General features: G+C 44.3%; 1 protein-coding gene across 1 annotated transcript; it reads right to left on the reverse strand.

The window, feature by feature from the left end:
• Window positions 1–551: 551 nt before the first annotated feature.
• Window positions 552–27,553, reverse strand: CHMP5 (charged multivesicular body protein 5). Its single transcript, XM_053265114.1, has 8 exons — window positions 27,346–27,553; window positions 22,236–22,340; window positions 21,079–21,125; window positions 12,698–12,791; window positions 12,535–12,606; window positions 11,895–12,003; window positions 3,547–3,659; window positions 552–1,756 (listed from the first exon to the last, which is right to left on the reverse strand). Exons 1-8 carry the CDS (start codon window positions 27,412–27,414, stop codon window positions 1,706–1,708), a joined length of 660 nt encoding a protein of 219 aa, XP_053121089.1. The 5' UTR covers window positions 27,415–27,553; the 3' UTR covers window positions 552–1,705.
• Between the last annotated feature and the right edge of the window lie 25 nt (window positions 27,554–27,578).

The raw sequence follows: 27,578 nt of genomic DNA on the forward strand, positions 1-27,578 counted from the left end.
GGCCAAACAGGTAGGTCTTTAGGGCTCTCCTAAATTCCAATAAAGAATTCAAATTACGGATGTCTGCAGGGAGCGCATTCCACAGTCCAGGAGCGGCTACAGAGAAGGCCCGCCTCTGGGTCGCCACCAGACAAGCTGGTGGCAACTGGAGCCAGACCTCCTCAGATGATCTTAGCGTGCGGTGGGGATCAGAGCGAAGAAGGCACTCTCTAAGGTAACCTGGACCTAAGCCGTTCAGGGCTTTAAAGGTAATAACCAGCACTTTGTATTTTGCTTGGAAACATATCGGCAGCCAGTGCAGCTGTTTCAAAACAGGCATAATATGGTCTCTCCAGGTTGCCCCGGAGACCAGCATTGCTGCCGCATTTTGAACTACCTGAAGTTTCTGAACTACGTACAAAGGCAGTCCCACGTAGAGCGCATTACATGCATTATTTCCAAAGAAGAAAAAGAAACAAGGCTTTTCATTAAATCTGTGTCAATACAGCTCACAGATCTAAATTTTAGCCAAAACAAATGTTGTCTTATAGAACAAATTTCTTTAAAGGATGTTCCAAACCAGTCATATTTTGTATTGTTAGTTGGCAATCCTCATTTCACATAACCAAATAAAAAGAAAAGTGTTATGCAGGGAAACATACATATACCTCCACAGTATAAGGATATTATAATGTAAAGCTAGTAGTTACACAATATTCCAAATAAAAGCAAGAAAATCAAAGAATGGGAGGGACTGAAATTAGAAACAAGTCTCAACTGCTTACATCTCAATCATCTTATTGATTCCAGTGTAACATTTCCAAGTTGTTGTGCCTAGGTTTAAGCTTGTGAAAGGAAATACTTGTGTTGTTGATTCCCAAAAGGAATTGGCTGGAGGCCTCAGGGCCAAATTCAGCCCCACAGAGGTATACAGAAAGACTATTGGCAATGAGACTCACTGGTACCCTGCTTCAGAGATCTGGCCCATCACTGTCTGCCTTCCTCAAAATGGTCTTTCCCTAAAACTAGTTGCTGATCAGCACTGTGTGTCCTTGAAGTGACAGGCACAGAGAAGGAAGAAATGAACACCAACAATACTGAGAGTCTGACATCTGAGTATTGTCTTAGTAACGGAGACAAAAAGAACAGTGTGTGTATATATGTATATATAACACCACACAACAGAATAAAGCTAGCTACATGATATACATTTTATCATTTTATGTTAAAATGTTTTACACAAGGTAATCTCCTTTGCATGTATGTTACTGCTATAGTGATGGAAAATACAGTAGCATGAGAGTCAAAATTGATGTAATCTTAGAAAATGCATAATTTTATGAGCAAAGTGAGCACAATAAAGGAAACTTTAAGAGAAACCACCACAACTGCCCTTTTGTTTTCCCAAGAGAATTACAATCAAAGAAAACTATAAATAACCAAGTATTTTTCATACAATGCATCTACAAAAGCAATGAAGCCAAAATGTAGAACTTTGAATGGATCCCACTGAAGGAAAAAATTGTGCTAATTTCTTGCTGTTAATACAAAAGCTAGTAATAAAATGTCTTCAAAGAAGGGGTTTGTCATTCATCATCCATTCCGTATTTTCATTATGTAGTGACATCAAGTGGTACTGGAAAGCCATGATCTCCACCACCCTCAAGTGTTTTTGTTAAGAAGTTTGTAAATGAAAAAAAACAGAATTCCCAGTGAAATCAAGAAGTTATGTGGCAGGGATTCGTGGCAATCCAAATTCATCCACCAGTGCACCATCCTGTGAGAAAGAGTAAACATAAGAGTTAGTGGTTTCTCCTTTCGCCAACTGTTAAGAATACCAAAAATCAATCAGTGAAGAGTAATGTTATGGCTCAATCCTGAGATGTCTACACTAGCAAACAGCTAATTGACCACTGCACCACCATTTCATAAACCCTCTACTTAATGTTTATCAACTGCCTAAGACACTTACTCAATGGAACTTACAATAACTGATTATGCTATTATTATTATGTTTGTCTCGCAAAGATAATGGAGAAATAAGGAATGTCTGAAAACTTTTGGCAACAGAACACCATAGACAGAAGAATCAAAAAGTTCAAAAAGAATCAGTGTTGCCAAAGTGGAATTTGAGGAATGCTCAAAGAGGATTTTAATGAGTTTCCATATAGAAGTGAAAGAAAGAGTTGGACTACTTCAATTAAAGTTTATTCTACCACTGAAGGCATAAGTCTCAAACCCAAATGTAGAAGAAGTGTTTCTGTATATATTAGCAACACTAACACAAAAAGTTACACATAACATAAAAGGCAAAGGTTCAGTTCAGACATGTCAAGGCAGGCCCAATTCAGTCATAACGCCAAACTGTGGCTAGGCATACCTGAGGTTAAGTGCTGAAACTGAGAATCATGCCACACACAATCCAGTAATTTTGGTTTTGTTACCTCCGCCTGCTGGCTCCCTCCCTCTTCCTAGTCCTCCCAGGCTCAATTCCAGCATTTGAGGCACTGTTTGCATTGCCAGACTGTGGGCATGGCATCAGCATGTCATTCTTTAGCCACCATTGGCTACGATTCGGAGCAAGGCCACACATGCACATTGTGCTTGGATTCACTCATATCTTCTCAGCATCCAGTGGCCGGGCAAAGACAAATTAACCCTGCCAGAACCAGGGCATGTGAAGCTTTCTTCATATTTATCTGGGTTCTGTTTGTAACCAGTATTTTGGGGGGTGGTTGGGCAGACTTTGGACACGGTTTTCAGCTTCATGGGTAGTGGGGGTTATTTTAGCCTTGGAGCTGAACTTGAGGTTTTAAGGCACTAACGTAACTGCTTTGGGGAAGAAATCCTGCATTCAGACAGTAAGAAATGCCAACCTTGGGTACTGGCCCTAACTATAGTTTGAAACTCAAACCATAGTTTGCAGCTGCTTGTATGCTTTTGCCTTCTGCCAGCAAACTACAATTAACCAGAAACCATGTCTTGCAAATCCATTCCAAACTGTGGTTTTGGATTCTGGTTTACTAGTCGATCACAAACCATGGTTTGACAATTGAGACACCTTGCCAAATCAGAATCATGTTTCTTCACCATTGTATGATGGAGTCTGAGTGAAAAAAATTGCTTTAATATGTTTAAAAATGTATATGCTGCCTTTTCATTAAATACTCAAAGGCACCTACTATATCACTTGCAGTTCACTAGACCCACCCAGCCCCCGCTCCTCTACAGCTGTTTGGTTTTTAAAAGCACATCACTTATATCATCTATTCCTTGGGACTATGATGGAAATAGATGGGACAGGTCTAGCTTCACTATGCCTTAATAAATAAAAGATGGCAAGGACAATAAACCAACAAAAATAGGGTTGCATCTTAAGAACAAAAGTGAATTCTGACTAAGCACCATTGAAATCAATGAGATAAGAGTATTAACTAACTTAAATACCATTTATTTCATGGGACAGTCAAATTCACTTTCTTAGGACAGCTAAGGTTACACTGCAAGTATATTCTGCAAAATAGACAGGTGGGGGGGAGGGAGAGAGAGACACACAGACAGACTCACTTTGTTTTTTGTTTCAGTTGGTGTGCCCTCTGGAATTGATGGAACAGATGCAGCTTCATCCAGATAGGAGCTATCCTCATCTGCCAGAAGTTCATCACCCAGTGCTTCCAGTTCTAAAACAAAAAGAACATAAAATGTGTCACTGATAGGAAAACAGGCAGTAGGAGAGTTTGCCAACACATGGTAAATCCTATTTATAATGTTAATTGCACAAGCATTTGTAAAAATAACAGGAAGAACAGTTATGACCAAGCACCACTGAAATCAATTAGACAATAGTCATGACAAATTTAAGTCGCAGTAATTTTAGTGGGACTTGTGTAGGTGTAGCTCAGCATTTCTGAACACACGGCTCTTGGTTACCACATAGCTTATTTATTTAGCCAATTAATATTCCACCTCTCCAAAAAGCTCATAGCTTTATAATAATTAAAACCAGCTATGTATGTTAGAAAAACTTCATTCAACACAGATTTTTCTTTCCATAGAAAATAACGATCTCACTTTTACCATAGCATGCATTCATTAAGGGGAAGAAACAGTACTTCTTGAGTGGGTTCAGATCTCATACAGAACCCAACATCACACGGAATGTTGGTTCTGCATGACATCGCCTAATATTAAAATCACATGCTCCCTTCTCATCACGCAATTAGGAAGAACTCTACTTCTGAGGAGGTTAGGAACAAATCAAGATCAACAGTGACATTGATCTTGGTTTATTTTACTTGGGGGAAACTGAGATGTGAACAAGTTTTGAAGTGGGTTTCACATCTCTTTTTATTTCAAGTAGATATTGGAGTAGACTTGAAATATATATTTCTTCAAGTAAACTTGAAGTAGACTTATTTAAAATAAACCAAGACTGGTTAGTTCAGTTGGTTTGTTTCTAACTTCAGATGAAAATAGAATTCTTCCAATTAACGCATGGACAAAGGAGGAGGGAGTATGCTCTCCTGATTCAATTAGAACGACATGGAACTGATATTTAACCAGGTTGCGTGTGATATCTGAATCTGCCCTTCTAATCCTCATATTTGAAACTAGAATGCTGGAACACATGATTACACACATTTCCAATATAATCTTCAGTCAGCAACGAAGGTTATATTTGGAAACTGAGCAAAGATTTAAAAGTGATATTCTCTTTATTTAGCAGTGGGAGAGCAACTGGCCCTGTTCATCCCCAGCACAGCATTCCTTGAGTGGCTGTTGCTGGTGTCTATCTTGTGTTTCTTTTTTAGATTGTGAGCCCTTTGGGGACAGGGAGCCATTTTATTTATTTATATCTATGTAAACCACTTTGGGAACTTTTGTTGAAAAGCAGTATATAAATATCTGTCGTATTGGTAGTAATAAGGCTGAATTTGGACATCACACCAAACCACATCTTGTGCTTCTCATGGTTTAGAACCCAAACCATGGCTTGAGCTTTTGTATAGCAGGCAAACCACAGTTTAGAGCTATTTATGTGCTTTCATTGTCAGCTTCATGAGCTCACTCCTGTCTCTATTGTGCAAAAGTTTTGAGAGGTGGAGCAGTAGCTATAACCACAGTTGTTCTTTTCAGACATTATGCAAACACTTGAATGAGCTGAAGACTGATCTCAGATTTCCACTGATTTCCTCCCCCACCACCAAAAGTTGCTTGAGGAGAATCCCTAAGCTCTCTAGAGCTGCATTTCAGTGGGCACAGAAAACTGCAAGAACACAAGAACTGCAAGAAGCAGAAGGCAAGAACACCCCGTTGTGCAAGCAGAACATTGCACTTAGGCCAATCATAGCTAGCACAACCCATGGTTTATCACTCTACTTCAAACCATTGGTTCTAATTCACAGCTGACTGCAAATCATGATCTGTCACTTCAGACACCATACTAAACCATAGTTGAGCTTTCTTTAAGAAGGTTTGGCAAAATGCCTGAAGTGAACCTAAGTTATCTACCTTGTCATAAAAGTTATTTGTGATTAATTCAGGTGATTAAGAATGCATTAAATCACAGTCCCACCACTGTTCCCGCTAAGGCGTGCACATGCTCACAAATTTTCTGATGTCTGCTCAGTTAAAACAGGTTGCTTACCTGTAACTTATGATCTGGATGTGATCCGTTGTAGCCATAAGGAATGGGTTCTGCGCCTGTGCAGGGACCTCGCGGGCTGATTGTCTAGCTCCTCTTGACGCCTCTCCTCCGCCTGCACGTGCTGTGCTGAGACCGTTAAGATTGGCGGTTGGGGCGTCTCCTCCTCAGTTTCTCGCAGACCGCCTCCAGGGTCAATCTGCAAGTTGAATAGTCCCTTCTCCCCCAACTGGTACTGCAGCGGGGATGGTCAGGGAGAGTACTTATGGCTACAACGGATCACATTCAGATCATAAGTTACAGGTAAGCAACCTGTTTATCTGGACTGTGATCCGTTGTAACCATAAGGAATGGGTGATTAGCAAGCTTCTCCGCTCTGGAGGTGGGTGCAGTCGACCCAAAGCCTACGCTAACACCCTTTTCAGTACAGTCCTTCCGAAATTTGCTTCACATGCCATTCTCAAATCAATAGCGTAATGTTTGATAAATGGCTGCTGAGATGACCATGTGGCAGCCATGCAGATATCTGACATCTTGATGCCTGACAGGTGGGCTGCTGATGCCGCATAAGGCGTAGTTGAATGTGCCCGCACTGTTCTTGGTGGTGCAACTCCCTGGCATTTATATGCCTGAAAGATTAGTTCCACTATCCAGTGCGCAAGACGTTGGCGCGAAACCGGACGATCCTTACATCTCTCCTTGTATGAGATAAAGAGTTTCCTACTCCTTCGGAAGGCGTGAGTTGACTTCAAATAATACAGAAGGGCCCTTCGCACATCTATTGAGTGGAATGCTCTTTCCAAATCAGTCTCAGGGTCCTGAAAAAAGGTAGGCAGAATTATCTCCTGATTTATGTGAAAGTCAGTAACTACTTTAGTGCGAAAGCGCGGATCCAGCCTCAAAACTACCTTGTGAGGATAGAATTGAGTATACGGCTTATCCACACGAAGCGCTGTCAACTCGCTCACTCGCTTCGCAGATGTGATTGCTACCAGAAAGGTAGCCTTCAAGGATAGCAGTCTAATGGGTATCGTAGCCAGCGGTTCAAAAGGATGTTCCGTAAGTGCCGACAATACTAAGGACAAGCTCCACTGTTCCAATGGCTGACGCACAGGTGGATACAAATTGTTAAGGCCCTTTAGGAAACGTTTACTTTCGGGATGGGAAAATGCAGTTGAGCCATCCCAACCCTTATGTCTGGATGAAATGGCTGCCAAATGGAGCTTGATAGAAACGTTGGCTAGCCCCATCAATTTCAGTGATGTCAAGTAAACCAAAACCTTGCGTGGCATGGCATGTAAGGGCTTGATCCCCTTTCCTTTCATATAAGTTCTATACCTCTTCCACTTGCACGTGTAATCACGCCTAGTGGACTCACGCCTGCTGTTCAGCAAGCTATCTTTCATAACCTGATTCTCCAGGCTGTCATTTTCAAGCCCTGAACTTCGGGATGCAACACCCTTCCCTGTTCCCTTTGTAACAGGTCCTGTCTTTTTGGGAACCTGTGGAAGGTGCCTCGTGATAACTGCAGAAGCGGAGCAAACCACGGTTGGCGTGGCCACCAAGGGGTCAGTAGAATGCAGTCTGCTCTGTCCCGAATAATTAGTGCTACCACTTGACCCAGAAGAGGTAGCGGTGGAAATAGATATAGGAGACCCACACTCCAGGTGTGTTGAAATGCATCCCCCAGGGACCCCCGACCTATGTCCGCACATGAGCAATAGTTGGCACACTTTTTGTTGGCACGCTTCGCGAACAAGTCTATCGAGGGGACCCTCGATTTGTTGAATACTTCCTGGAGATACATGTCCAGGAGATACATGTCTCCTGGACACAACCTCAAACTCAGCAACATATCAACTACTTAGAGCTCATGGCGGTGTTTCTGGCCCTGAAGGCATTCGAGCCGCTTCTCAGAGGAGAGACTGTGCAGCTGCAATTAGACAACACGACGTAGTCCATCCATGCAATGCACCCCCCATCCTGTTAAGGATGCACCCATTGCCACCCAACAGGTTGGGGTTAATGCTTCGAACAACACCCCTTGTGTTAGATTCTGCACCTCCATCCACCAGTGTAAACTGCTCAAGACTGCCTGTGGCATGGTTAGGCACATGTTCTGACTGTCCACATTGGGGCGGAAGTTGCGGGGGTACCATTGCTGTAACGTGCGCATGTGCAGACGTGTGTACTCCACCGTGGTAGTGCAGGAGGCCATCAGACCCAGCAGCTTCTGAATCCGTACTGCAGATTGACACAGGGTGCCCATAAATTGCTGGATGAGTGAGTGTATCTGGCAAATGCGCTCCTGTGGCAAAAACACTCTCTTTCCTTCCAAATCCAGCACCGCACCAATGAAGTCTACCCGCCTCATTGGGGAGAGCTTCGACTTTTTCCAACTGATGTTGACCCCAAGGTTTTCCAACAGGCCGATCACCTGCTTTATATGTTGGACCAAGATCTCCCTGCTGTGATTGACCAGGAGCCAATTGTCTAAATACAGGTAGACCATCACCCCTTGCGTCCTCAGGTAGGCAACCACCACCACCATAACTTTGGTCAAAACTCTTGGTGCTGTTGATAGACCGAATGGGAGAACCATGTACTGGTATATCTGATTCCCCACCATGAACCAGAGATATTTGCGGTGGTTCTCTTGGATGCCTACATGAAAGTAGGCATCCTTCAGATCCAATGTCGCTGCCCATACTCTGTGGGCCAATAAGGGCAGGATAGCCTGCAGAGTGATCATTCTGAATTTCTTGGTCTCTATGTAATAATTGAGACCCCTCAAGTCCATTATAGCCCAGATCCCACCATCTCTTTTCAGAATCTGGAAATAACGGGAGTAATAACCCGATAGTCTGTTCGCCCACTGCACTGGTGCAATTGCCTGCTTCTCTAGCAGAACCTTGACTTCCTCCTGTAGAACTTCCGTGGCTGGCGTGTATATCAGCCCCGAAAAGGGAGGCTTCTCCACAAATTCCAATGCATACCCCGTCTGTACTATCCTTAGAACCCACCAGTCTGATGTTATGTTGTGCCATGGTTGAACATGGCTTGCCAGTTTGATGGTATTTCTGACAACTACAGGACCGATGGTGGGGGTCCTGGTTAGACTGGCCGGTGGTGTTGGAATCAGGCCAGTGTTCTGAACGTGCAATGGATGAATCGTCCCATCAAAAGCTCTGCTTTGCAGCTTCCTTGTTTTGCCGTGTTGCATTCCTTTTTGTCTTCTGGTTATATCCCCTAGGGCGTTGATAGGGTCGGTATTGCCTCCTATAGTCCTTTCTATCCTGGAATCTGTTGGACCTCTGACGTGAATAAGAGCAGCCCTTTGATGTAGTCCCCGACGCACCAGACAATGCCATAAAGGTACGAGCCGTATACTTCAACTTTTTTAACGATTCCATGGACATGTCCATCTCTTCATGGAACAGCCCTTTCCCATCAAATGCCAGAGATTCCACCCTGTCCTTCATATCTGGCTGAAGAGTGGTGGAGCGAAGCCAGGCATGCCTACACATGGCCACAGCGGTAACCGTCGTACGTGATTCTGTCTCTGCCAAGTGCTTAAAGGCACTCAACTGCTGCCTTGTCACTGCTGTGGTTCTTTGATAGTTTTCATTAAACTTCCACTGGAAGTCCTCTGGTGACATGGAAGTTGAATCCTGCAGCAGTGCATCCCACAACAAATGATTATATCGGGCCATACAGGCTGCATAATTGGCAACTCGAATCGCCAGACTCGCCGTGCTATAAATCTTCCTACCCATGATGTCTATCTTTCTCCCCTCTTTATCTGCAGGTGTTGTATGACAGCGACCACCCTTTGATGTTGAGGCGCAGTCAACCACCAAAGAATTGGGAACTGGGTGATGCAGCAGGTAAGTGTTGTCTTCCTCAGTAACTCTGTACAAATTTTCCAAACGCTTAGAAGTCGGAGATGTGACATGCATCTGTTCCCACGCCGTCTTTGCTGCCTTACTAATTGCCGGAATCATAGTAAGAGCAACCGGGTGTGAGGTCTTCGATTTCCCCATCATGTTATACACTGGGTCCACAAAATCTGTATCTGGAGACTTCAGGTTCATCCCCAGAGCTTCCGCTATATCCCTTATTAGCGTATGATACGCCTTCAACTCCTCCGTTGGTGAGGTAGAGAGACAAGGTGGGACGTCAGAGGGAGGATCTGATATTCTACTGATGTCGTCAGAGTCGGAGCTTGCCGCAGAATCATCATCCTGGCTGTCCCCCCTCCCCACCGGGGAGGAAGGTGGCTCTGAGGGCGAGGGAGAAGATTTCCGCTTCCTTTTGCCACCACGCTTTTCAAGGGGTTGTACAGCTGGCGGCAGATGTTGCAGGGTTTGAGGCTGACGTGGTGCAGCTGGTGAGTGAAGTGACACAGATGACAGTTGGTGTTGCACAGCTGGTGACTGAAGCTGCATGGCCAGAGGTTGCAGCTGCACAGCTGGTGGCTGAAGCTGCATGACTGGCAGGGGTTGAGGTGGTACTACCACCTGCCCTTGAATAGCAGGAACCTGTGGCTGTTCTACAGAGCGTTGGGCACAGGGTAGTTGCATTGCCTTCCAGTGCAAGTAATCTGCATAGTCACCAGGTAACGTGTGCCGGAATCCACAACTGTGGGTTGGAGGTCCAGAAGGTAGTCCCATAGCGGGCTCAACTGCAGATGGCAGGCGAACTCCTGTCGACTGAACACGTACAGGTGAGTAGGAAGGTGTCCCGGGCAGCCGAACCGGATCTCCCTCATCACGCTCATCATCGAGGCCAGTGCTCAAAAAGCCTTGGAAAGTTGATCCAGACGGAGTACTGGAAGCTGAGTCCATTAGGTCACGCAGTTCCGTCCCCTGCCCTCCTTCCTGCACGCCGTAACCCAGTGTTCTAGGAGTAGAAGGAGATTGAAAAGGGGTCTTTGCCGGAGAGAGCAGATGAGGAGCTCTTCCTAAAGCTGCGGCAGTAGCTGAGGCTGATGTCGACGTCGAGGTTGTGCCATAAATTATGCCCTGGTCTGGCAAGGTTGTCGATGCCAATGTCGAAAACAGCAATGGTGCTGTCAATGTCGACCATGGAGGTTGAGCTGTCGATGTCAATGCCAATATCGAAAGAGCCATCGATGTTGATGTGGACCTTGAATGCGGCGTCGCCATGGCCAATGGTGAAGCGGTTGACGCAGAGATAGATTCATCCGAGTCACCTTCAAAAACTTGTGCCGTTGTTGGGGAAGGGGTACGGTGCGCCCTTGCTCTTGGTGCCTCCAACCCCTTTGCACGCTCTCGATGTTTGTGCTTCCCCTTTTTAGAAACATCCTTGGGCTTTTTGAAAACAGCTTCCGAAGATTTCACAGCACTCGCCCCCGCAGTTTTAGACTACTGCTCTGCAGTTCTGCGGTCATTCGACTCCGGAGAGCCTGATGCGCCCGATGTCAATCGGATCCCTGGCATCGAAGGGGAGCCTGATGAGGTGCCCGGCCATGGTGTCGGCGAGCGAAGTGCCTCATCATAACGCCACCCTAAGGCGCAGCGCCCTATTCTGCCTCGTCTGTTTTGAAAAAGAGCAACATACCCTACACGTAGCGGTATTATGCTCCTCCCCTAGACACATTAAACACGCGTCATGGTGATCTGTCGACGGCAGCTTGGCCCGACACTTCTCACATCTTTTAGAAGTTTTCTTCCCCTCCATAGCCAGATTGCTGGTAATGGAGGAAAAGCACAGTCACCAAATCCACTAGTCCGTCACACAAACGCAATCCGATATCCGTTCCGAGGTCAAGTTGTAAAGGCGAACGATCTTTCAACAAATCCGTCCAGCAAGAGTAAATCATAATCAAGTCCAATCCAAGTTCAAATCAAGAGTCCAAACACTTTCTAAAATTTCTCTCGAGGAGCAACAGCTGCGAGGTTTGATCGCAAAGGCAGTCAAAAAGAAACTGAGGAGGAGATGCCCCAACCGCCAATCTTAACGGTCTCAGCACAGCACGTGCAGGCGGAGGAGGGGCGTCAAGAGGAGCTAGACAATCAGCCCGGGAGGTCCCTGCGCAGGTGCAGAACCCATTCCTTATGGTTACAACGGATCACAGTCCAGATATTTTAGATCCCACTTAGGAAGGCCCCACTCTGAATGCATGTGCACACATACTGCCTTGATATTGCTGCCCAGAACAAAACGCATTCCGCACAGAGATGAAAAAATTAGAGGGATGACTTAGTCCCACTAAAGCATGGTTAAAACCCATCAGTGAGCCACTTACCCGCCTCTAAGTCATCTTCATCAATCTCTGGGGTTCCATAGCTACGACCCAATGCTTCCTGGATTTCACCAGCCTCTTCCATCATATCTTCCAATTGGTCTTGCAAGTCCTGAAGTTTATTATAACACAAAGTCAAATGGTGGCAGATAAAAAGGTCCCTTCAGTATGCAGCAGGCCTTCGTAACGAGAGGAGCTCCGTCCGGTAGCTCCTCTCGTTTTTTCTAAAGCATTGGGTGAGTCCTCGGGCGGTCGGGCGGGCAGCTGGGAGGAAGGGAGGGAGGGCTGGCGGGCGACGGCAGGGGTATTGGCAGTTTTAAAGGGTAAATCTGCTCGTGGCGGGGGGGGGGCGGCGGCGGGGGCAGCTGGTTTCCAGCGCCCCGTTTGTCTGTTAAATGCGGGTGCTGGAGGGGGCAAAGAGGCGGGAGGGGTAAGCAAGCCCTCCCGCCCTTAAAGCAATACCCCCCACCCAGACCCGGACCAGCAAGAGCCGAACCGGTCCGGCAGTTCGGCCATTCTTTAGAATGGCCGCCGGACCGGTTCGGACTCACCCCTAATTAAAACCAAGAACTTGCTTGTGAAATCTGGGTGATTATGGTTCAGTTACACATTATTACTATTTTACATTAATATCAAAACTCACCTCAATCTGATCAATTTTAACTTGCTTATAAGCCTTCTTCATTTCCTTCACTCCCACTTTCATGGCATCAACCTAAAAAAAAAAGCAGCCAGATAATGTATATGGAGTCACTACAAGCACCCACAAAATACAAACTTAAAATGAAAACAGAAGCTGGAGTTACCGTTGTTTTTGTATCTTTCAGAGACTGGATGGTGTAATTGGCTTGCTCCATATTGAAAGACTGCTGGGCAAGGTTATCCCGTTGGTTTTCATACCTACATTTAAAACATACAGCCATCAGATACTGAGCCATAACAAGTCACATTCAGTGCTGAGTCTGTCCTCCATCCCAGAAATCCAGATAAGTGTTTGATAACCAACTGAGGCCCTGATCCAAGGCTTGGGGCAGGAATGAACAACTGGCAGCCCACAGGTTATATGCAGCTCCTGAAGCAATATTATCTGGACTTTGAGGGCCCTACCAAATTTGTAATCATATCTCACAAGTTAAGAAAGTGCCCCATGGGGCCAGAGTTTGCCTGTGTGGAGCTGGGGTTGTTGAATCTTCTGTTCATGTTTTATTGTACTGTCCATATTATAGAGATGCTCATTCTCAATGAATTTTACCATTGCTGTCAAAATATCCAGGGCACTCAGATGCTTTCTATTTGCAAATTTTATTGTCTGATATTAATGGTGCCATTTTTTAAATGTGGCAAAATATTGTTTTGCTCTCTGCAAGCTACGACCTGAGTTAACTGGATTACTGTTATTTTAAGTCTCCTTAAAGTCTTAGATGATTTATTTGACATCTATTGCTGCTAATACTGTCTGGTCATTGACTGAATTTTAAATAAACTAAACCAAGTTCACCCTCAGCTCCACTGGTAAGGAAGAGTAAACTGTAAGAAAAACAGGTTGTTTATCTTTAACTTATGATCTGGAGGTGAACTGTTGTCATTCATGAGAAATGGATTACTGCGCTTGCACAGGGACCTTCCGGATGGACTCTCTGGCTTCTTGCACAGCGCCTGATGCTCAGATGTTCTTTGAAGTGTCCAATCAACTGTCCATGTAAGTCATCTGCCAATTTTACAATGCTGCAGCAGGATACGGGTGGGTCTCATGAATGACAACAGATCACCTCCAGATCATAAATTACAGGTAAACAACCTGTTTAACTGGAAGTGATCCGTTATCATCCTGAGTAATGGGTGACTAACCAGCTTTCCCTTCCCCTGGCGGAGGATGCAACCGTTCCACCCACTGATCTAGAACTCTCTTCTCTTCCAAATTTGGCTTCAGTAGCCATACGTAATGGAGACCAGATAAGTGAGCAGCTGAAGTACTGTACACTCTCGTGGAGTGTGCTTTCACCACCTTTGGAGGTTGCTGGTTCTGTAACTTGTATGTTAAAAAAATCAGTTCAACTAACCAATGAGATAGTCTCTGTCTTGATAATGGCAAGCCTTTATTTTTGCTCTTGAACAGTACAAAGAGCAGCTTTATACACCAAAAGTCTTTTGTTCTTTTCAAGTAATGGAGAAGGCAGTGCATGACATCCAATGAATGCAAAGTTCATTCCAGGCGTGTCTCAGGATCTTGAAAAAATGATGGAAGCACAGTATTTTGATCCAAGTGAAAATCTGTTACAACCTTAAGTAAGAAAAACAGGTCGGTATGCATAAGACCTTGTTGGGGAAGAACTCTTACATCCACCCTTAAAGCAGCCATTTTACTAACACAACAGGCAGTAGTTATGGCGATGAGAAAAGCAGTTTTCAGTGTCAAAAACCACAAGCTTGCCTCATGAAGTGGTTCAAAGGGAGATTCCATTAGTGAACCCAGTACTAGAGATTGACTGCACTGTTCAGCTGGGTGGTGTATAGGAGGCTATAGGTTATTAATACCCCACAGAAACCTTTTGCATCGAGGATGAGAGAAGGCGGTCTTGCCTTGCCAGCCCCCATGCTTAGCTGAAATAGCAGCCTGATGCACCCATAAGGATACATTCACCAGACCAGATTCCTTCAGCCTGGTAAGGTACAGTAGGACTTGATCCGTGGAAGCCCTGAACAGGTCAAATCCATGGTCCTTGGCATAGGTGGTAAAACACTTCTATTTACTAGTCTAACTTTTTTGTGTACAAAGTCTACAACAGTTTAGTATAATTCTCTTCAGTAACTGACCTTCCACGCCATGAGCCACAGAGTCCATAGAGTTGGATGTAGTATTATACCGCCGTCTCTTGTTAACAGATCTGAGTCGAGAGGTAGATGGCAATAATTGTTCCCTATCAGTCTGAATAGTGACACAAACCACTGCTGGTGTGGCCATGTCATCACTAAAATAGCTTTTGCACTGTCTTGTATCTGCTTGCCCACAACCCCGCTGACTAGGGGTAGTGGGGGAAATACATATAGTAGATGCTTGTTCCAGTTGTACTGAAAAGCATCCCCCAGAGACGCTCACCCAATGCCCGCTCTGGAAGAGAACCGCGGAAACCTGCGGAATCCCCTACATAGCAGTCAGGATGGTCCAGGCATGCTTTCTTGAGCTCCCATTTGTGATGTTGTTGAGTCCTGAATGTCCTGTTCAAGTCATTCACTAAGATGTTCTCCATACCCTTGATGTGGATGGCCACCAGGAACACATTTTGGGAAATGCACCAATTCCAAAGTTGTGTGCTTAGCGTACAGACACACCTTGAAACTGTGCCTCCCTGATGATTGACATAGGCAATCGCCATAGTATTGTCCATTGGAGCTGAACTGTGGAGTCCTTTATCAGAGGTGCAAAAGGTTTTAGGGCCAGATACACCACCATCAGCTCTAGGAAGTTGATATGCATCTTCCTCTGTTGTGCTGTCCACAAGCCCTGAGTTTGATGACTCCCGCAATGTGCTCCCCACCACTTCATGGAGACATCTGTTGTCACTCACCTTGTTGGAGCTGAAGGTTCGAAAGATATAACTTGAAGTAGGTTCTCCCGCACTTTTCACCTTCATAAGGACTTTAGTACAGGCAGGGGGACTTCCAGCAGCATCAGCTGACTGTTGACATTTGGGTGGAATAACTGCAGAAACCAAAAGTTGTAGTTGCCGCATATGTAGGTGAGTATGGAGGACATGCTTTACAGAAGGCCATTAGGCTGAGCAACCTCTGAACTTGTTCAGCCTATTGGTGCAGTTGGTTTTAGAATGTTTCCACCAATGTGAAGATATTGTTCCTCTGGTAGGTATGCTCGTTTTGCCAGTGCGCCCAGCACTGCTCCAATGTAGTCTATTGATCCTGTTGGTTGCAGTTTCAACTTGGCCCAATTGACCTGGACTCCCAAGTCCTTCAACAGTCGCAAGACATACTGGATCTGGGACTCTTAATTCTGACCTATCCTGGTATACCAGGAGCCAGTCATTAAGTAAAGGAATATGATGATACTCTGCGTGCACAAGTAACCTACAACTGCTGCCATACATTTGGTAAACATGTGCTGTAGACAAACCAAAGAGCTGTAGACGGTGCTGTAGACAAACCAAAGAGCAGGGCTCTGTACTTCCTACAGTGAACCGGAAGTAGTTGCATTGAATTTCAAAATGAAAATACGTGTCTTTGAGATCTAATATAGCAAGCCACTCCTCTTTGGCAAGGAGTGGAAGAATTCCTTGCAGTGCCGTCATGTGGAACTTGCGTATATCAATGAATTGATTGAGGCCCCGGAGATCCATAATCACCCTGATCCGACCATCCTGCTTTGGAATGAGGAAATAACACGAGTAGAATCCCTTCAGCTGGTCTGTCCACCACACTGGCACTATCGCTCTTTTCCAACAGAGTCTCTATTACTTCCAATAAAGTGGGAGTTGGGGGAGTGATCTTCATGCCCTTGAAGCTTGGTAAAGTTTCGAACTCAATTGCATAACCCGAATTGATAATTCTTAAGACCCACTGGTATGTTGTTATCTGGTGACATGTTGGAGTATGACTGGCTAGTGTGATGACACAGGGTGGCAAAAGAAGTGTTATTACAGGTATGTCACCAATAGCCAGTACTTCGGTGTTCAATACTCCAGCAGGTGATGATATGTGTGGTAGACGATCTTGGCAATCAAAGGGACTACTTGGAGGCATCTTTCCCAGGATGGGGTCCCTGATTTTTGTTCTTTTGCCCAAAGCCCTTTTTGTGGTATGGCATGTATTGCTTCTTATGTTCTTTAAGGTCTTGATATTGGAAACCAGAATGTTGACTATTGAAGTTCCAGCAGCGGGGAAAACTTTGTGCAGTTGTAGATGAAAAACTCTTTGACGTAAATCTTGATTTTTTAAAGGTTTCCATTGTTGATTCTGTTGAATCACGAAAGAGACCTTTGCCGAATGGCAGATTTTCAATGCGATCTTTCATGTTGTTCTGCACTGCAGGGTCGAAGACTGTAACCAGGCATGGCGCCTAAAAGAGACTGTGGTGGTCATTGTCATAGATTCAGTTTCCACCAAGTGTTTAAACATACTTAGCTGCTATCTGGTAAATTCAGGTAATTTGTTAAGTACCTCCTCATATTTAGACACAAAGTCTTCTGGTTTCAATGAGGAGAGTTCCTTGTGTAAAGAGTCCCATAGGCAATAATTGTAACGTGCCATACAGGCCACATAATTCGCATTGGGAATAGATAAGCTCTCAGTCGTGTAAACGAGGCATCCAAAAATGTCCAGGTTTCTCTCTTCTTTATAGGAAGGGGTGGAATGACTGTGGTCCGTTTTAGACGAGGCTGCACATTCTATTACTAAAGAGTTCGGAGTAGGGTGCTTTCCCCCCTTCTATTTGATACGGTACAAACTCTCTAAACGTTGGGAAGTCGGACTAGAAGTTTGCAAGACTTCTCAGCTGTTTTGGCTGCTTTAGAAATCACTGGTAACACGGGCAAGGTGACAGGTTGAATCGATTGGACTGTGACAAACATTTTGTAAATGAGGTCGTCAAGGTCTGGAGTCAGTTGTTTTATTTCCAGACCTAGAAACTCAGTCATTTGCTGTATCATTTTAGCGTAAGATTAAAATTCCTCATTAGGAGAGGTGGAAGGTTTCGTGGGTAGATAGGAGGGTGGATCTGAAGGATACTTCGGAATTCTCCCTTCACCATCAGTGTCTGGCTCCAACGAATCGGAGGAATCGTAAGAGTCATCAGACAGTATAGGAACAACTTCTGGAACTGATACTAGAGAACCCACCGGACATGTGGGTGGAGGTGGGTATAAGTGATCTCCAGCAGGTGTTATAATCAGACGCTGAGGTAAGGATAGTGCTCCAGGTGCAACAGGGTCATCCCCTGGAAGAGGGGTAGTCTGAACCCCCTGGCTCATTCCCAATGGTCACCGCAGACATAGGATGAGGTGCAAGGGAGGGCTGCAGGCTGAGGAGGCAGCATATGTTGCTGTACAGGAACAGATTGTATGCCTTTCAGCATATACAGCACCCTCCATAATTGAAATTCAGCAAAGTCCAGTTGAGTAATTGGCTACATTGTGTGTCTAAACCCACATGTGTGTAAAGGGTCCCTTTGCAACCTTTGGTGCCACAAATGTAGAAGATGGCCTCCACAAAGTTGCAGTAGCGGTGGGCGGCAAAGTTGCCATAAACAAAGCTGGCCATACAGGCTGGAAAGAGGTGAGACCCGTTCTAGTCGTTGCACTCGTAAAAGACAACATGGATGGAGTTTTAGGAGTTGAATCTCCTTCCTCATCCACATCAACATCCAAGCCACCACTTAAAACACCCTGGAACACAGAGCCAGAAGGAGCACCTGTGGTAGAGTCCAACATACTCATTAATGACTTTGCAGTGCTCTGACCAAAGGTGGTATCCTCAGTATTGTCAAATAATAGCAGAGGAGACCTCACAGGCATTCATGCTAGAAACGATGACAGAGGTTTGTAGGAATGTGGAGACAACGCTGCCAATGGTGAACGCGGAATATTTCGTTGAGTAGATCCGTGCTCGACCTCGGCCATCGATACTGGCCATATGCTTGGTATTGAGGTTAGCACTGAAGCAAAATATCGACATGGCTGTTGATGTCGACGGGCCTAATAGAGGGCCAGCAGGAAGTAGAGAGGTTCTCAATGCTGAAGAGATTGGTAGTGAAGGATCCATCAATGTCAACGAATCTTGACATTGAATCACTGTAGGTGAGGGAGTCCTTGATCTCGAAGGACATGGTGTTCACCCAAACACAACAGGCACAGATCATGTTCATCAGTAGAAGGTAATTTTGCTCTACATCGAGAGCAACGTTTGAAAGTAGTCTTTTCAAACTAGAATTCCAAACTAACAAGTCCGATGTCCAGAAACCAAAGAATAGTTAACTCACGGTCCGTAGTCAAAAACACAGTCAAATCCATTTGAATAATGCTTTCTTTTCTAATTACTGAGGAGCAATAACCTGAAGGTCTCAACGCATCAGTGGTAGAAAAGAAACTGAATCAAAATGGTGCCCAATTACCGAGAAAAGAAACGCACTGAGCATGTGCACGGCAGGGAGGGGTGCCAGAGTGGAGCTAATTAATCCATCTGGAAGGTTCCTGTGCAGGCGCTGTAACCTATTTCTCATTATTACAATGGCTCACTTCCAGATACAAGAGACAGTCCATCCTTTAGACCTCTCTGTGTGCAATGCTCTACCTATGACTCAGCAAATGTGCTCCGTGATTATGCATTATAGAGCTTGAGCACTTGTGAAGGAGTTCGGATGTGGTTGTTCAGTACAGTTCTTTACCCACTTCAATATGCTAACAGCATGATCCTAAGTCTTCTTCCAGTCCTGAGACCACGTCCTGGAGAATACAGTGCCCCACAAGAATACAGAACTCAGCTGTATTCTACTTCCTGGGGCAGAAAGAGGAATGAGATTTACTATGTTGGATCCCCTGCCTGAAACTACATTGAACAGTCAGTGTAATCTGCCAAATCGTGCTCGGTTCATGAGCTACTAAGCAGGCACAGCTGCACAACTCTTCAAGCATCTTATGCTAACCTAAAATAACATCATTTACATTCTTCAATGGCTGCAGTCCATATTCAGCATCAACTTTCCCTGAGCCATTTTTGGAAGGGCGGTATATAAATCAAATAAATAAATAAACTTTCTCCTATTATTCTGGCTACTTTTTGCACCTGGTTCTAATAATGAGTTTCTATGGCAATTCTATGGCAAATTAAAGCAGGAGAGCTTGCTTCTGAAATTAAACTGGAGCAATTCAGTCCATCCATCCTGGACATGGAAGAGCTAGCTCCAGGTCTTACTGTTGCTCATGCATAACTGCTTTTAACACACAAAACAAGAAGTTGCACAAGCAAAACAGATGTGACCCACTTAGAATTTAAGAATTCCCCTCACCAGGAACAAGTGATCCTCCCAATCTGGCCAGCACCCTGGACCACAATAAAGATTCCTTCTCCAAGTTTCCACACACTGCAGAGCGAGGTGTGTATGTACAGGGCATAATGGACCCAAGTTCTCTGGTGTTTGCAAAGAACTCAGAGGCAGAGCTGTTCTCCACACTGTGCAGGGAAGACACAGAAGGTGAGAGTCACCTTTCGCTTGGAGGCAGTTCCTCAGACACACACTGGAAGAAGAGGAGGTAGCAGCAGTATCAGCAACCTGAACTCAGCATCCAGGCTCAGTCACTGAATTAAGAGGGATGAAGTAGGAGCTGTACACCAGCTGACATTCAGACAGTCCCATGCCAATACAATAAAGTTTCCTGTTGTACAGGGGGTGCAGTTTTCAGTGATCCCTCCTTCCCTGTGAAGTCACCTGTGCCTCCCACAACTATGTCCCTCAAAAAACTAGTTTCAAGAGGCACATGAGGTTGCAAGCTGAAGGGAAGGGATTCATCAAAACCCAGGGATCTCCCCTCACACAATGCAAAACTCTGGCACATCAGCACAGAGTTAGTCTGAACATTGGCAAATGGCTCTGTGCTCACATATGCCCTCCTACGCTTGCACCCACAGCTTAATGAATTGTTTCTGTATTTGATCACATCACTGTTTGCCTGCAAACCACAAGTGCAAACCACCATATATACAGGGCTTGTTCTCTATCATCGAATCACTCTTTGAAGGACTGTCTGAATGCTAAGTTTCAGATGCTTATCCTCCCAGTGTGTCTGAGGAACAAGAGTCGTTCTCCTTCACTCCTCTTTCTGGCATCTGCTCCCATCCCCTGCTGTCTACCATTATATTGCTCTGTCATCAGACAGCAGTGTAGCTAACTGAGATTAAGAACATGTTCACTGCCAGAAGTAGTGCCCACTATGTAAATAGGCGGCTGTGACTAGGGCCAGGGACCATCTTTCTATAACAGCATGAAGCTGTTCTATTCCACAAGTTCTCTGCATAAGTCAGAGGACTTCAGGAAGGGTTGGATTAGTAGAAATGGCGGACAAGGACAAACAGCATCTGTCTACTATGAAAAGTCAAAATGTGAAGACACCCATTTCCACTCCCACCAATTAAGTCAGCACGCAGTTTTAAAAGTAAAGATCTGGAAAAAGGTGAAAAAACTTACATTCGCTTCTGTTTTAACACTCTCAGGGCTTTCTGCTTTACCATGTTCTAGGAAAAAAGGTAATCTAATAAGGATTAACAGTTTAACTGCTGAGTGCAAAACTTCAAGTTATGATTTTTATATTTTTACAATTTATATACCATCTTTCTGCTGCTAATATCCAGGTTGGTTTATAAACACCAGGGTTCGTATTCTTTTGAAACATTAAGTATCACAGCTACAGTATGATCCATGCACCACTGAAATCAGAAAACCTAAAGAGCTCCTCTGTGTTTACTTATTGCATTTACCTTGCTCTTGTTCCATGGAGCTCAAGGTAGTGTACTCCTCATTACACTATTATTCCCACAACAACCCTGTAGTGTAAGTTAAACAGAGAAAGTGTTACTAGTTCAAGGCAACCCAGTGAGCTTCATGGCCCAGTGAGCTTCATGGAATTTGAACCTGGACCTCCCTTGTTAAAGGTCAGCACTTGAGCCACTACATCACACTGACACTTAGATTTGCTTATTTTAACCAAGATGAAGCCAGCTGAAGCGCACACATTCATTTGTGAGTCACAGCTTTAGTACATTATAAGATCTGTTAAAGAACTGTCTAGCTAAGCGACAATGTATTGGTTAGAAATTCTATAATGATATTTAAAATAAGTAATAAGATAAGTAAAATAAGTGCATTACAATCCTTATTCACATTCATGACATATCTGCAAGGGAACTCACTATTGACATTTACAGCCTGGAAACAGAGGATGAGAGAAAATGGTTTACTCAACACCACCCAGCAAGTCAAGCTGAGCTAAGACTTGAATTCAAGACCCCCGGAACAAAGTCTAATCAACAGCCACTTCAGGCTGTAAACTCTGCCCATGTCTGGGGAAAAGAAAAAGAAAAAAGACAGCAGGAGAACTGCAACATGAACAGAGTTTCTGCATATCTACATCAGCATTTGACAAGCAGAAACAAGAGAGGCACACTTATAGGACTTCCCCCAAGTAGATACTACTCATAAAGGTATTTTTTGAAACAGGATACAAGTTTCAGGTACTGAAATGGCAATTACAGGAAGATCAATCACTGGTGCAGCTAAAAACCTGGAGAACAAGTTATAATATTGTGTGGTGTTAGTCATCTCACTCTAAACTGCTCATATCATACCTTTGCAGGTCCCTCCCTCATCTTCTTTATTTGATCTTTATACTTCACCAGTTCTGCATCAAGCCGGGAAATTTTCTTATCAATAGATTCTGATCTACTATCCACCTTTTGCATGGAAAGAAAGAGGAAGAGAAAAAACTGTTTACTAATGACAAAGCAAGGCATCTGTAGACTTTGAAGCCAGGTAAGATAATTATAGCAATTCTGAAATCAAGCTTGCTACACTGAGTGCGCACTTAAATACCACATGATTTAAATGGGAAATGACTGCCTGTGTTTATCTAACAGGAGCAGCTAGTCACATAAAGCACATGAAGTAGGGGTCAGCAACTGGAGGCCCTGGGCCAAAACCACTGGCAGAGTGCTCTTCAGTTGTTAACCTAGACTAGAGGCAAAAAGGACAAAGAGAAAATGGTGTCTGTGGTACAAGAATGTGACAACATTCACTTGAGAGGGTGGTCTTTGACACTGCCTTACCATGTGCTTCTCCTAAAGTATTAAGTTTATATTCAGATCTGGGGTGTATAGAATAAAAGAGGGTTTTTGAAAACAGAAATATGTATCCAAATATACTAAACTTGTTTTGTCTAATAAAAGCTTTAATTCCCACTTATATTGATTCTCAAATTATTCTGAGTGCACAGAGGGAAGGGGGGGGGAATTACACTGGGCACTGCAACATAGAATGCCCTATTTAGAGAGCAAAGTTGCACTGTGAACAGTAGTTCTGCAAACCCACTTTGTAACACATCTAAACAAAAGAAAAGCATCACTTTAATTCTGTAGTTCTTCCTGAATATTTCCTCCTGTGTCCCCATCTGGGCTATGATCCAAAGATCTACCTGTGCACATCCAAAGCCAATGAGATTTATTTTATTTCAGTATCTGAGCAGTATCCCCCTCATGTCAAATTCCAGACAGCTTTTACAAACGCCTCCAAGGTTCAGAAGTAGTTTGCCATGTGACACTAAGGGCTGCTGTTTAATAAAAACAAGTCCAAAGCCATCATGAGTGGATGGAACCTGTTGCACAGTTCTTTGGACAAAGTTCATTGAGCAGAAAAGGATACATGATATTTTAAATTGTGATAAAGGACAATACAGTCAAAATAGGTCAGTAATTTTTTCATTAGACATTTTAGTGGCAATATTTCTCTTTGTCCAGAACATTAAGATTAGAGTCACAGAGGATAAGGAGGGAGGTATGTTGGGCATTTGAGGAGGAAATGGGAGAAGACAGGAAAAAAACAGGACAAGGCACAGAGGTTCTCTTGCCCAATATTTCAAGTAGGGATGTGCACGAACCTGGCAGGAGCCAGCACGCACATGAAATCCACATGGGCGCTGTTTGTGTGGTTAGCAACACCATGCTGACCACGCAAATGGTGCCCACGTATACGCTGATGCCATGTGTGTGCTGGTGTTGGCATGGCGGTACTTGGGACAAGCGCTGCAACAGCAGGAAGCTGCATGTGGCTGTGGTGAGCAGGTAAGGACCTGCTCTCTCTCTTTTAAAAAGATCCTGCTTGCTCTCCTCCTTCCTGTGGCACCAAACTGGTCCAAACCTCATCCAAACTGGTTTGCCACTAAACCTGTGCACAAACCTCGGTTCGTGCACTTCTCTAATTTCAAGGCTGAGTCTTGAACCGAAACTGCCACACACATTTTTCAATGGTTCTCTGAAATCATGACAAGAAATGTGCATTTTTAAAAGGGAAAACAAAGCTGACATTCTCAGAAACCTATGCTGTTCAGAACCCAGACTCATGTGCATGATATGCATGCAAAATTCATATAGCCCAATTAAGATTTCTGCACCATCCTCTAAGTTAATAGCATTCTTTTTAAAAAAAAAAATTGAGTTGGTTAGGAAACACTTAGCAACTACATACATTCCTGAAGCATTCAGCACTCTACTTGGTGCATAAATTCCACCCTGACCCTTCCAAACACACCCAAAAGCCCGCAAAACCAAAATTCATAATTCAGACAGCCCAATAAGACCAGCTGATCAGTGTGCACACTAATTTGACAGACAGCTTACATCACAATTCTGTGCTGAATCATAAATTCAGTTGGAATGCACCTTGACTGTCTTCTTGACCAACCCTTTACTCAAAGCAAGAAACTGCTGCACTATCCCTGAAAGATGGCTGTCCAGACTCTGTTTGGAAACCATGAGCGAAGGAAAGCCCACCACTGCAGGAGGCAGGTTGTTCCACTGTCTAACAGCTCTTACAATTAGGAAATTCCTTCTAATGTCTAGCCTGGATCTGCTTTCTTGTAATTTCAACCTACTGACCCTAGCCCTGCTCGAAGGAACAACAGAGAACAAGTCTGCGGCTGCTATGTGACAGTCCTTCAGATATCTGATGACAGCTATCATATCCCCCTTTAGTCTTCTTTTCTCCAGGCTAAACTTAAACAGCTCCTTCAGCCATTCCTCACAGGACTTCGTTTCCAACCCCCTCACCATTGCTCTCCTCTGAATTGGTTTCAGTTTATCAGTGTCCTCCATAAAATCTGGTGCTTACAACTGAACACAGTATTCCAGGTCTGACCATCACTGAACAGAGTGGAATCATTACTTCTTATGATCTGAACACTATGCTTCTATTAATGCAGTCTAAGAGGCAACTGCTTAAAAAGCTAGACATCACATGGCTGGCTCATTTTCAGCTTGTCCACTAAGTCTGTAACTAAAACCAGGATTTTAGTTGTTCACCCTCCTATTTGTGAACCAATGTGTCTGACAACAGTTTACTTTGGAGTTGTTCAAACTTTCATCTAGGAAGAAAACTTGTGTCATATTTAACTAACCCTTTTACTAACATTGAACCCTTTCAGTTATGATGTACTGCTAATTTAAAGCAGCATACCTAACATGCTTCAGTGTGGTGTGCCTTAAGCATCAACATAAAGACTTTTTCAAACTGCAGTTTGGGTGGACTGATATAACTAAGCCATGCACTAAATTCTTGTTAAATTAACCATAATGGCGGTCAACAAACCCTGTAATACATCCCAAATTTTGGGGAAATAGTTCTTAAATGTATAGTCCACATGAACATTTCGCATTTCAACCAGCGAGAAGCCTGGGGACCAACCTCACTAATCCTCATCATAGATGCATTATGAGTCACAATATGCTTTTATTTCATCAGTGAAGTATATCTTACTATATGTATCCATACCCTAAGACAACAAGGTTTCTTGAGAGAAAGAAGTAAAGAGCTGTCTTGTAAATCACCATTCATCCATGACAACTAAGCATAAACCTCAGGTAATCATGCAGGGAAGAGACGTAGTCTCCTTCCCACCCAAACTCTCTCCGGCTGCCAATGAGCCACAAGTGATTAACTTGGGTATTTATAGATAGGCAGGCTAGTTTATAGTTTTGCACGTAAGTTCACAAAAGTTACTTCGGTCCAACAGAGCATAGGAAACATTATAAGCCTCTTCACACATTAAATTTTTAGTTGTACACTTAAAAACATAGTGAATGAAATCAATATCTATCTGAAAACACGAATATCATCCCTGCCAAGTATAAACTGGGTTGTGAAACTGGTTTGCTGCCACATGCATGTCAAATGGCCCTAAAGAAAATATATTCAGATATGTGGTAGCTCTCCAGGAAATCTGATATCACACACAGGTTTTTGATGCCCAATTATTTAAACAGCAGCAGCAACAAAAAGAGCCCTTAAATTAGGCTTCTGAAAAATGTGATGGAGGGAGCACTTGAAGGGAAGGACTATGATTTCAGCTCTAGTACAGAAAACAAAATCCTGATTGCAACATATGCTCAGGGGCACCGTTTCCTCAATTCTTTGCCTGCCCCACCCCACTCAGTATTCTCACATGGCTCGGGTTGGTGGGGTTTTAGTAGTGCTCCCTCTAACAGGGATTCCCAGCTGTTGTTCACTACAACTCCCAGCATCCCCAGCTGCAATGGCCTATGGCTGGGGATTCTGGGAGTTGTAGTCAACAACATCTGGGGATTCCTGTTAGAGGGAACACTCGTCTTGTGGTTCTAATATTAAAAAAAAAAAAAATCCCACAAGCCTACAGTCTGCCCAACTGTCAAAAGGTATAGTAAATCTGCATTAAGTGTTCCCCAAATATGCAGTGTTGCTTAATAGCATAAGTAGCTACTTGCTGACTAGATCAGACCAAATTATGTCAGTCAATCCAAATGATCAGTCCAGCATTCTATGCACCACATAGATGTCCAGCATTCTATGATCTCACATGGCTGTTAAGATCTTTGTTGGAAACTTGGCTCTGAGAGCTCCCAGCTTCAGAGGTGAGGTAGGTGGTGAGCAACCAGAAACAGGGCATTCTGGGTAGTAACATCTCAGCCGCAGAACTCCCTCTCCATATTTATTTACCTGGAACAAACTTGCTAGACTTCAGACAACAGGTAAAAATTGTCCCATATGCCTGGGTTAAAACTGTGCTTTCAACCTGCTAAAGTAAAGTTGTGGTGCCTAGTCGGTGTGGACTCCTGGTGACCACAGAGCCATGTGGTTTTCTTTGGTAGAATACAGGAGGGATTTACCATTGCCATCTCCCACACAGTATGAGATGGTGGCACCTTTCAGCATCTTCCTATATCATTGCTGCCCAATACAGGTGTTTCCCATAGTGGGTTATTCACTGTATTTATAACTGTTTTATTTTTTATGTCTATGATCTTAACTGTTGCAACACACTTTAGAAGTCAGGAGTTGAAAGGCAGAGTCATTGGAACATAGGAAACTGCCTTCTACCGAGTCAGACTACTGGTCCATCTAGCTCAGTATTGTCTACACAGACTGGCAGCAACTTTTCAAAGACTGAAAACAGGAGTCCCTCTCAGCCCTTTCTTGGAAACGCCAAGGGGAGGAAATCTGGAACCTCAGCGGCCCCATCCCCTAAGGGGGATATCTTAGTGTCAAGTAGTTTACTAATTCCATGGCAGCCAGCGAGATGGGAAGCCCACAGACAAGCAGCAGCGCCTACTTCCTTTCCACACAGCCAGGAGAGGGAAAGGGTGGTGCCCTGGCGACGCCGGCCCTCCTCCAGTTAACTCGCTGCCCAAATTGCCACGCCCGAGGAAGACCCACCGTGCCAATACAGTCCGTCAGATTGGGGGGCGGCGCCTTAGGCTTCGATTTCCCAAAGAAGCGATTCATCGCGGCAGGTGTCTGAGAAGAAGAAAGGACGGTCGGCGGGCGACGTCGAGCAGACCCAACAGTTTCTACCGAGAAGACCTCTCCACACCCGGAAACAAACCCCACTGCGCCTGTGCGCGTGATGCGTTTCCTTTCTCTTCCCCTCACCCGCCTCGCCACAACTA

The sequence above is a fragment of the Hemicordylus capensis genome, chromosome 6 (genome assembly GCF_027244095.1).
Source record: "Hemicordylus capensis ecotype Gifberg chromosome 6, rHemCap1.1.pri, whole genome shotgun sequence".
NCBI lineage: Eukaryota > Metazoa > Chordata > Lepidosauria > Squamata > Cordylidae > Hemicordylus > Hemicordylus capensis.

Excerpts from the sequence above, each read along its gene's own strand:
- CHMP5 (XM_053265114.1), bottom strand. The coding sequence starts at position 27,414 with ATGAATCGCTTCTTTGGGAAATCGAAGCCTAAGGCGCCGCCCCCCAAT. Across the intron at positions 12,004-12,534 it reads TTAAAATTGATCAGATTGAG|GACTTGCAAGACCAATTGGA; the intron begins GTGAGTTTTGAT and ends AATAAACTTCAG. Across the intron at positions 1,757-3,546 it reads CAACTGAAACAAAAAACAAA|GATGGTGCACTGGTGGATGA; the intron begins GTGAGTCTGTCT and ends TCTTTCTCACAG.